Source organism: Prenolepis imparis, unplaced genomic scaffold, assembly GCF_030444845.1.
Source record: "Prenolepis imparis isolate NDT839.2.m4 unplaced genomic scaffold, iyPreImpa1.0 SCAF_5, whole genome shotgun sequence".
Classification (NCBI taxonomy): domain Eukaryota; kingdom Metazoa; phylum Arthropoda; class Insecta; order Hymenoptera; family Formicidae; genus Prenolepis; species Prenolepis imparis.
Window position 1 is genome coordinate 15826365 of NW_028141163.1, and position 12267 is coordinate 15838631.

Sequence of the window (12267 nt, forward strand, 5' to 3'; positions counted from 1 at the left end):
CGGTGCAAGAGATGGAACGTCAGGGGGCACAAAAATTCCTTGCATACTTGTCAAATATATAGCTATAGTGCGATATTTAAATTACATATATACTTTATACATATATAATTATATATAATATTATATTGCATTAATTATTATATGTAATAATATTATATAATTAATATATAAATAATTATATTATATATAATAATTGCTTAGCTATATAATATTTTTTATATGTATATGTGTTACAATTACCATATTAATAAATATTATAATAAATAATTTGAAATTTTATAATAAATATATATATTTAAGCATATTAATTATAGATGTAATGTAATTAATTCATTGATATATGTATGTGAATTTTGTACGATATTTTATCATATATAAATTTCACAAACTTGCACACCAGGTGCTACTGTTTTATAATACAGCACTGATCGATATATTTGACATTGATGACCAAGTTCCATTTACGCAACAGTAGCTACGATTCTACGAATGCATCGGGATCCACGATCAAATAAAATTTATACGACGAGGAATGCAATTCACATATAAAAGTGCATAGATATAGTTGCGCTTTTAGATAAAACGGATCTTTTTTTATCTATTCTCTGATTTATATATTTATAGATTTTATATTTCTTATATCCTATCTACTTTCTTATATTTTCTGTACGTTCTATATGTTCATATACTTTAAAATTTAAAAAGAAACAACAGAGAACAAATATAATACTAACAAATATAAAGCATTTTTGGCACAATGCGTATATAGTACTAAATCTATAATTATTGCTCGAATATCTTTTACACATGGATATCCACATATATCCGATGGATAATATAGTTGTGAACAGTGGCGTATTTAGAATTTTGTTTAATGAGGAAGGGGGGGGGAGGAAGAGCGGCTGGAACGAGCAATTATACATTAAATCAAATTCATACTTAACATTAAACAATGTGAACTGTAGTTTTATTTACTTAATAAAACAGTGCTCTATGAGTGCGAAAATGCTGACAACTTAATCAATTAGATCTCGCGGATTTCGGGGGCTGCTGAAGCTTCTTCCTCCCCCATAGATACGTCACTGGTCGTGGATAATATTCAAGTATTCCGATAAAATTTTGTTGATATTCAAGTAGTATCGCTCTTCAGATATAATTTTTTTCAATTAAGCTTCACATTTTTCTTATAATATAAGAGGTGCGATATAGTTAATTTACAAATACTTGTGTTAAGTATTTTTGAATTACTTCTGCTATTCGAGAACTTGAAGTAAAAATACCGATACACACAATACACCGGTCACTATGCAGATTAAATTAAATATAATGTTTAATTGCTAATTTTATTGTAAAAAAATTTTAGCGTATATATAGTTATCTAATCTCTTTAAGATATATTGGAAGACATCATTTCCTTATTATATGTAAAATAGAAAATGACGGATAGTCCATAAATCCAGTAAGATATAACAGTTGTAATATTGCATCAAATAATTATACCTTGTGTTATTGATAACAAGCCGCGCCGATTTCAACGGAGAAACTTTGTTCAGGTTTTCCGATATCTCGCAAAGCCACGTCTAAGATGGGAAGTCTCACGGGTTTGTCCGTCTCATATAAGACCACAGTCTTACCCCAATGATTTTGATGAAGCTATGAATTGTGTGATGTATATATAAATAAACTATGTAATATAATAAACCGTCTAATATTCTATTTATACATTTAATACATTTGAATTCATATGGACGTCTCTGTTTTAACATGATTTTAGCCACACAAATATATTCTTTCTGTTTATATTATATAAACAATAATTGTTTCATTATTTATATAAAAATAAAAAATAAATAAAATCATGACATATAATGTTAAATATATTGAAAACAATCTAAAATTGTCTATATTATTTCGTTTTATGAAAAATATAAAAAATGGATTAAACAGATTGAATGGAATAAAAAAATTTAACTTACCCTGCATTCGTCTGTTACCATCTCGTACTTAAGACGCTGATTGCCACGTGATGTCAATTCAACGTCATTCCAAGCCAGAAGCTTCAAGCTCCTTCTGTATGTTTTTCGCTCGTAATCGAAATAAGCGACGCTGTTTTTACAATGATATGTAATATTCTGCTGCGCACGTTTCGAGAGCAATTGCAAGAAATTGATTTGATTATTATCCGCCTTGTATGTAATCTGCGAATGCAAACACATTTTATAAGTATTTATTTTTCAGAAATGCGTTCTATATCTTTCATTACAATAATTAACACAGCCGAAATCAGCAAGTATATAGATATAGATATAATATATAAAGCAACCTTCATGCCGTCGTCTATCTCGCTCAGCCAGGTCTCCTGTTGATCAGTGATGTGAGTGATCTCTGGTGAACGGACGGGATTCGGTAAAATGCAAGTTGCACGTTTCTCAGCATCACAATACACCAAGATTGCGTCTCGTACGTCTCCTTCGTTTGGATCAATCCAATATTCCCCTATTATATATGTATAAATTTATATTAATTTAAATATTTTAATCCATATTTAACTCCTTGTATAATGCAACAGTTCTATCTATACATATGTGACTCGTGATAATATTTCTATTCGTGAATTATTTCATTTAATTTATAAGTAAATGTATATTATTTATTTATAAGCCACTGTACATATAGAATAATATTTTCATCGTTCTTTATATTATCTTTGGATTAAAGATTTCTTTAGCTTAACTTTTTTCTCAGAAGAAATGTTGCCGCTATTTTTATATATTTGATTATTTCTGTCGCAAATGAAAATTAAAATTGGAAATGAAATTTAAATGGAAAAATTGGAAATTGATAGAAAGTGCAGTAACTGTGACGTAAACTAAATGAATGATACTCAAGACTTACCAGATAATTTATCTGGATAGGCAACGAATAGATCTCGACAGGTTTTGGCCGGCGAATTCTTTTCACCATCTGGCTTCACCAATTTTTGAAACGATGACTTTAGATTTTCATATGCTTTCATAAGCAATTCTCTTCGTTCTTCTTCAGTGATATCTTTACTAAATATTCTTGGTGGTTCATCACCGAGTGGATCTGGTCCTTTAATTTGACCTTGTTCTGTATGATAAATAAGAAAGTTTTTACGCAAATATAGTATAATCTTAAAAAATTTAATTTAAATATAAAAACTCAAATAAAAGTCGAGAAAGTCTAACATAAGCAATATTTTAGAATTTTAGAACATCTTATATGTTTGTGTCTAAAATCTAAAAATCAATTATAATAAAATATAATATAAAAAAGTTAATCAATTATAATATAATAAAATAAAATGTAATAAAAATATAAATATTAAAATATAATAAAATAATTATATCAAATATAATAAAATTAATCAATTATAATAAATTATAATCTATTATATTTATGTAAATATATTTTAATCAATTAAATCGTACGTAGAAATGCTGCTAGAGACGCGGTATCGTAGCCAAAACCAATTTCTCCAGGAGGACCGGGTGGTCCGGGAGGTCCTGGAAGACCGGGCGAGCCATGGCGACCTTCCTCTCCAGATGAACCTGATGGTCCAGGATTTCCGGCAGGTCCTATAGGCCCTGGACTGCCTTCCCGTCCAGGACTACCTCTAATACCTGGCTCTCCGTCTTTACCAGGAAGTCCTGGTAGACCAGGCATACCCTTTTCCCCTGGCAAACCAGAAGCGCCGGGCAATCCTTGCAAACCATTGAATCCGCGATGTCCTTTCGTCCCTTTCGATCCCTCTTCTCCACGATCGCCTTTTGCACCTTCGATGCCTGCCGGACCGGGTTTTCCTCGTGGACCCTAAAAATGTCATAATACACCAGAATTTGATTTATATATACATTATTATTACTATATACGAAGTACTTTTTATGTTTCTTTTTAAGCCTGTAAGATTTAATATCATAAACTAATCGAAGATAATTTCTTCAACTTTATTATTACTTTAATTTAAATTAAGTTATTAATATATATATATAAATTATTATTATATATAAATTAATTAATTATTTAATTAATTGAATTTAATAAACGTGCATTACCTGTAGACCTTCTACTCCTTGTGGTCCCGCTTCACCTTTCGGACCAGGTTCCCCGGCGAGTCCGGCAGGTCCTGTAGATCCAGGTGGCCCCTATTAAAAATAAATAAATAAATAAATTTTTATTGATATATGTATTTATACTGATATATTTTTATTTTATATATTAAATTATAGTATATAGTATATCTATATATAAAAAAGAAAAGCGGAAAATAAAAATTATAATATAATTACTGGTAATCCGGGTGAACCAGAGGGGCCTGCTGCACCAGATACTCCGGGTGGTCCCTTATCACCAGGTCGGCCGGCTATTCCTGGTAGCCCTGGTTTTCCAACTGGGCCTTCCGGTCCTGCCTCTCCCACGGGACCAGGGAAGCCAGGAGAGCCTATTAATCCGGGTGGTCCGGATGGACCTGCTGCACCTGGTTTTCCAGGTTGTCCTGTTTCACCCTTAAAAAGTAATGTCAATTTGTTATATAAAATTATTTATAAATGAAAAAAAAATAGTGATTATAATAGTTATAGGGAAAAAATACAATAAAAAAAATTTTTTTTAATGACTAAAAAAAACAATGTAGAGAACTAAATAAAGTATTGTTTAAATATAATATGTATATATTTTTATTTACAGGTGCCCCATGTAATCCTCTACTCCCTATAGAACCAGGAGAACCGGGTAAACCTGGCAAACCTCTCTCGCCGGATGAACCTTGAGGTCCTTGAGGACCGGTCGGTCCTTGAGGACCCTGGGATCCACTTTCACCTTTATTTCCATCTATTCCTGGTAGACCAGAATTACCAATTGGACCTGGATTTCCAGAACGCCCAGCATCGCCCGTGTTGCCCTTGGCACCATGCAATCCTGGAGGACCAGGTGATCCTGTATTCCCCGGTGGGCCCTGTAACACACATACCAATCGTATATTCTATAAGTCTTTAATATTCTATTATTTATTAAATGTATGTTATTTTTTTTATTAATTACATTATATGTTATTTGTTTAAAATTAATGAAGATTAACGACTTACGGGTGGACCAATTTGTCCCGCGATACCAGGTGGTCCCATCAAGCCAGATTCACCTCGTGCACCCGGTTCACCTCTAATTCCCTTAGCACCGATAAGTCCAATAGGTCCAGGTGGTCCAGCTTCGCCAGGACTGCCTATTAACCAATGTAATTTATATACTTACATGTGAATTAAAATAATTCTAATCTACATATTATAAAATATTTAATATAAAAATATATGTAATTTAAATATATATAATAAATATATTAATATATTATTATTATTGTAAGCACACAATAATTTTACGAGCGACCATGTCATTAATTATAAAATAGTTTAAAACTATTTATTCATTACCGGATAGTCCCGGATTTCCTTGCTCTCCCTTTAAACCCAGATATCCACGATCACCCTTTAGACCAGGAAGTCCGATTAATCCTTGTGGACCTGAGAAACCCGGCGAGCCTTGCAATCCTTGGAGACCTCTGTCCCCTGGATTACCAGGTGCTCCAGGCTCGCCAATAAGACCAGGTGCTCCCGGATCACCTCGTTCCGCTGGTTCCCCAGGAGAACCAGGGGGTCCAACTTCTCCCTGTAAACCACGTTCTCCAATGTGTCCTGCAATAAATTTAAGTAAAAAAATGCATGTCTTGTTAATAAATTGTCATTAATTGAATTTTATATTACATTGACATTAATAGTTTGCAAATTAATTTAAATATTACCAGATTTTACATTTCAATAAAACGTAGGATGTTACCTGATGGACCTTCAGGGCCAATTGGTCCGACCGCTCCCCTCTCTCCTTTCTGTCCAGATTCTCCAGGTAATCCTCTCGCGCCAGGAAGTCCTAACAATCCCGATGTACCGAGACTGCCTTTTTCTCCCTTAGGCCCTGGTAAGCCCTAAAGAAAATAAATAATATAAATATAAATAAATATTATAATTTATATTATATATACATATATAATTCATATTATATATACGTTTATATTATACATAAGATCTATTCCGGATACACTATTATATGAAGCGTTTAGAAACAAAATGCACAAGTCAATAATTTGTAAATATAATGTAAATTTGTAGATTGTAAATTTATTTTAAATATAAAGTTTTGTATCTAAATTAAAAAGCTTATTTCTAAAAATCACAATATTAAATCATTCCACATCGAAAGAATAAAAATAGAAATAACGGAATATTCTGATTCTGAACGATTAAAACATATAAGCGAGATAATAACCTACAGTAAGACCATCAGGGCCTTGCGTTCCAGTTTCTCCTCTCGGGCCCATAGGTCCCGGAGATCCGGTGAGTCCTCTTTCTCCCGGAATTCCTCGCTCGCCTCTGTTGCCGACTGGTCCCGGCGGACCGAGAGGTCCTTGTAACCCCGCTTCTCCATCCTTTCCTGGAACACCTGGATTACCAGTGGCGCCTGGAAGACCCTGTGCATAAGTTTTATTAACACGTTAAATCTCGCATTTAGCTCATATTTGCATCACAAGATTGTAAAATTGTATATTTCAACGCTGCGTACTTGAAAACCTCTAGGTCCAACTGATCCCGAAGGACCACGCGCGCCGTCGTTTCCCGGTGGACCTGATGGACCCTGTACTCCTGGAGGCCCTTCTTTACCAGTATCTCCCCTCGGACCGGGCGAACCCGGATTGCCAGATTCACCATCTTTTCCAGGTTCTCCCTAACACAACATAAAAGTTTGAAAAAATACAATAAAAGATTAGAGTACGATATTAACATTTGTTACATTTTAATCCTATTATTTAATATTAATACTCACAATACCTGTGTATTGTGTAAAGCTCAATATGTGTGTACACATGAAAGTACCTTATATTTTTGCATCTATTTATTGTGAAAATGTATTTTCCGTAGAAAATTTCGTGCACACGTTAATTTTTACGAAGAATCAATAATATTATTTACGGAATATCCTCTCTCTCCTGGCGCCCCTAGTAATCCTGGTAGACCTTGAGGTCCAGGTGAACCTTGTTCTCCGGGCTTGCCATCTGCGCCTTGAATTCCACGTTCGCCAGGATTGCCTGGTCTTCCAGGAGCTCCTGATTTACCCATCAAACCACGCAAACCCTGAAATTTTAACCAATATTTATATATTATACTTTTCATACCGCGAGAATCGTGATATTAAAATATTTTTATACTTGTAATCCTGGCGATCCAAGTCGTCCAGGATCCCCAGTAGCTCCTTTCGGTCCAACAGCTCCCGCTGGACCACGATCACCAGGATGTCCTGAGAATTATTTATAATCACGATTACTTACAATTATTATTATATTTCTTATATTGCATTTTTTTATATGTATATGTTTAAAAAGGAGAGAATATGTGAAGACAATTTAAGACAGAAATTTTGGGAAGATTATAATAAAACAAAAAGGTTTAACCACATTGAAAAATTATAAACTTCTATTTAATTCAATATTCATAAAACTTGGATTGTGATATCAAATTAAAATATTATTTATAGTTTTATAAATCTAATCAAACTTCTATCTTCGTATTATTATTTTCAAAAGAAATTAATATTTTTTAATTAACATTTTCCGAAAAATATCATATAACAAAATATAATTATAATATATTCTCAGCTTATATCATTATTTGAAAATCTTTATAACAATAACGTTTATATATGCATATGTATTTTATGTATTTTAATATATTTAATGATGTTCTAATCAATACAATATATAATATAAGATACCTTGAGGTCCGACCGGACCGTCCGGCCCAGGAAGCCCACGCATTCCAGGTGTACCGCGTTCTCCAGAAGGTCCCGCGACACCGATCGGTCCACGCACACCTCTCTTGCCTCTCTTGCCTTCGTTGCCAGGAGGTCCCGGAAGTCCACGCGGACCGGGTATTCCTGCATCACCTTTCACGCCGAAATCGCCTTTAAAACCCCTTTCACCAGGAAGGCCCTGTAAAAATATCGTCAAAAGTATATATAAAGTTTAAGACGTAATTCATATAGTTTATAAACTGTACGCTAATTATGCATACACTTGCTCCTTTGGCTCCAGGAATACCAGGATTACCCGCTGCTCCAGGTTGACCTCGAGTACCGGGAAATCCAGGTAGACCAACGGGTCCTATCGCACCAGTAGCTCCATTCTCGCCAGGACTCCCATCTTTACCCTGAATACCCTGCGGACCTGTCTCGCCAGGCTGTCCTGGACGGCCACTTTCACCTTTGTAAGAAATATTAATTAAGAGATCAATAAAATAAATATTGCTTTCCTTCAAAATAAATATAAACACATTTATAAAAAACAATGCAGCTTTTGTCTTTATTTAGATAACAATCAAAGTATCTCACCTCGCGGGCCTTGTAAACCCTGACTTCCTTTTGGTCCTTGTGATCCTTGATCGCCCTTAGATCCAGGATTGCCTGGAAAACCTGGTGGACCAGATTTACCCACAGCACCCTATATGTAAATGATAATGTTATATTTTAAATAGCAAATTGTACACATTATACAATTGTATACTTTATTCAGAATAACATAAATAAAAAAATATTATAATCTTGCAAAAATCTTTAGGTGTATTTTATAATAAGTCTCTTCAAAATGTAAACTTCCAATTCGTATATAAATTGAATAATTAAATAACTTACAGGTTGCCCGGGTGATCCAATAATTCCATCAGGGCCTCTTAATCCAGGAGAGCCTGGTGAACCCTCTCTACCTCTCTCACCACGTGGCCCCGCTGGACCCTGTGTTAATAACAACCAACAATAACATTTGTACAAAACAATGTGTTCTCTCTCTCCTCTCTTCCTCCCTCATCCTCCTCCACCCCTTCTCTCTCTCTTCAGCATTAAATATGTATTAAACATTAAAACTCTTATTATCAATAAAAATCTATTTTAAATCTCTTCTCTCCCTCTCCTTTCTACATTTAGAGATCCGAATATTCAGAACATTATTTTTTTATACATACCATTGGACCTATCAGCCCCATTGGTCCTGGTGCGCCCATAGATCCTTTTTCACCAGAAACTCCTTGCTCACCTTTTGCTCCGTCTAGACCCGGGAAACCACGATGGCCTTTTATTCCTGGAAGTCCAGGCATTCCTGCAAGACCACGTGACCCCACGGGACCAGGTGATCCTGGCGGACCGGTCTCGCCATCTTCTCCACTGATACCCTGTCGTTAAATATTGTATAGCACTTTTAATATTTCTTTGTACATAAAGAGAGAGAATTCTTATTATACTCTCTTACGTCTTTTCCGGGTAGTCCCGGTAAGCCTCGAGGTCCTGGAGCACCAAGAGGACCTGGAGATCCCGGTTCACCAAGTTCACCGTGTGTACCTTGAAAACCTTGAGGACCTGGAGCACCGGCTGGACCTACAAATAAACACAAAGAAAATAATTTTTGTATAAATATTAGATTTTAGATAAAAAATATATTTTTAGATATATATTTTAAGACAGAATTATTTAAACAAATATTACTTATATATAAGATTAACGATTTTATTTATTATTTAAATAAAATTATTAAAAATAATTAATTTACCTGGAGAACCTCGCGGACCTATCGGCCCTACTTGCGCTTGAATATAAGAATATGCTTCTGGTCCATACAATGGTGCAGCTGCACCTGTTGGACCTTTATCTTGATTCGCTTGAGACAAAGCCAATTGTTGATAATATAAAGATACCTGTATCATTGATATTATATTAATATAAATTATTATTTATTATAATAATATACATAGAAAAGACCCCATATAAAGAAAATATATTGTATAAATAATTAATAATTCACAATAATTCTCTTACATAATATAAAAAAATAGAAACAATTTTAAATTACAGAAAAAATTTCTTACATCAGGTACAGGTCCTGGAGGCCCAGGTGGTCCTGGAATTCCGGGATTTCCGGGTTGTCCAGGATATCCTGAATCACCCGGACGACCAGCATCTCCAGGTCTACCGGGTTCACCCTTTTTTTAATGTTTTATTTTTATTAATCTTTCTCAATATTTTCTGAAGAAATAATTTTATGAATAATCACTTACTCGTGGACCAGCCACAGAACTGTATACGTTACTTTCACCCGGTAAAATTTCTGTGGACGGAACCTGGGCACAAGAGAAGAAACTATTTCTTACAAAATTCAATTCAATTTTTCAATCATCAATTACTTACTGAATGAACTTGTTCGGATGTGGCATTAGTTTGCTCTAAATCTAGAATGTGCAAACAATCAAACAGATTTTAGAAAATATACGATTAAAAGATATCTTATTTTAATTATCTATTTACTTTTTCTTTTTTTTTTATTTTCTCTGTTTTTATTCAGAGTGTTGTTTGTTGATTAACGTTCTATTTGTGCAAAGGAAATCGTAATGCAACTAATTCAAGGGCTATATGTAACTTTATAATATCCAAAAATATATAAATACATAAAGATATAAAAATATAAATATATAATAAATAATGTTATACGATATAAGATGAACAAGAAATAGATTTATTTTATACAGACTTTTATTCTTTAACATCAAGAATAATTATTTTCAATATTAATTATTTATCAGTCATATTATATTATGTAATTATTTATCTTTTTTAAATACAATAATAAAAAGATACTTAATTTGTCACTTACCACGACCATAAAAGAGAGTTGTCGTTGGAACTGGTAAATCTGTAGGTTTTTCCGGTCTGTACGAAGATGCCATACTTTCTGTCGATGATTCGTAGTATCCTAAATTCATTAATTATACATGTCATCAATTCTTTAGTTTTCATAATAATTTTTCTTATATTAAAATGATATATAAACACGAATCGCATGCTCACCTGAAACTCGTGTGCTTGATGATGGAATAATCCCAGGAAGTGGTAATGTTGTCGTGATCGTCTCTGAATAATTAAATAATATTCTTATTATTAGTATCGAGGAAAATAAAAAATTACTGATATTAATGACAACTTATTATTGCAACAATAATATGTCATTCGCTAGTTCAAAGCATATTTTAGCACCTTTATTATCCGCGAGGAAGCTAATATGCGGATACTCTTTAGCTGTAAATTATATTGAAGCGCATTCGTAATTAATAAATTGAAATAAATGATATTAAACGCATTGCTCCGATTAAAACACGAGTGATTAATTATTTTGTACGGCTTAACGAGATTGATCTCTAGCACAAAAGACTTCCGCCGTTTTGAGACAACTGTCATAAATGACCTGTTTGCCATTTATCACATATATTAAGAATTAATGTTCTTTCTATATAAATTATAAATAAAATTGTATTTAATTTATTATTATAAATGATAGATAATTATTATTAAAAATGATAGATAAAATTATATTGCTATTACATGATAAGATTAAGTGAAATAATTATTTTACGTACTTAATTATCGATTAACGAGGAAGTTTAAGAAAAAAGTGTACATCATTCATGTATAAGATTTGCAGATCTGCAAAGATTTCGTAGTCTCATGATATTCAACATTTAAATAAGAGGCTCGACAGCACAGAAAATACTGTGAAATATAGACAAATAATTGTCAGAATATTATTTTATTACATCAATCATCGTTTTTATATCTTATAATGCGAGTCAATTGTACGTACGTATAAATGTATATATGTGCATGTGTGTCTCAATAAGTATATAGAAATTTTTCAAACTCACCATTTTTTTCTTCGTAGTCGTCGTAATTTTCATAATCGTAATTATAATCGTCAAACTGCTGTGCCTGCGGTTTCTCTGATCTGGACCGTTGTTTTCTCGGCCGATTTTTCACAGCGTTTGCTTGATTCGGCAGCAGCAGCAGCAGGTGGACCAGGAGGAGCCCTGTAATCAGCTGTAGGGTCTGCCGCCTCATCGAGAAACGTCCCTCTATCTGGCAGGGGTGGAATAATAGACTCTGCTGGAGAACAAGGAAATTTATTATACAAATCCCAATCTCCCGATTCGTCTCTATCGGGAGGCTGAGGGCAACTAGACTCGTTGCAACCGACGTATCATCTATTTAGCAGATGCACAGCGTGATGTAAGGGAGGTCATCATCCTCTCTTCTACCAGGCGCCGTCGCTTTATTCCGCAAACATCCCCCTCATTCTCTTTTCCTGAGTTTATATACTTGTTGGTTTCCTTCTTC

The 12267-nt window shown here is 33.7% G+C and overlaps 1 protein-coding gene across 1 annotated transcript; it reads right to left on the reverse strand.

The window, feature by feature from the left end:
• Positions 1 to 939: 939 nt before the first annotated feature.
• Positions 940 to 12251, reverse strand: LOC145936233 (uncharacterized). The gene is made up of 28 exons (XM_083038243.1): positions 11799 to 12251; positions 10948 to 11010; positions 10754 to 10852; positions 10291 to 10331; positions 10161 to 10223; positions 9972 to 10085; positions 9656 to 9800; positions 9359 to 9483; positions 9075 to 9281; positions 8749 to 8847; positions 8449 to 8557; positions 8133 to 8320; positions 7834 to 8050; positions 7271 to 7359; positions 7035 to 7196; positions 6628 to 6789; positions 6338 to 6535; positions 5848 to 5992; positions 5445 to 5705; positions 5106 to 5239; positions 4706 to 4975; positions 4311 to 4526; positions 4077 to 4166; positions 3453 to 3834; positions 2896 to 3111; positions 2324 to 2496; positions 1977 to 2198; positions 940 to 1653 (listed from the first exon to the last, which is right to left on the reverse strand). Exons 1-28 carry the CDS (start codon positions 11989 to 11991, stop codon positions 1507 to 1509), a joined length of 4530 nt encoding a protein of 1509 aa, XP_082894369.1. The 5' UTR covers positions 11992 to 12251; the 3' UTR covers positions 940 to 1506.
• Between the last annotated feature and the right edge of the window lie 16 nt (positions 12252 to 12267).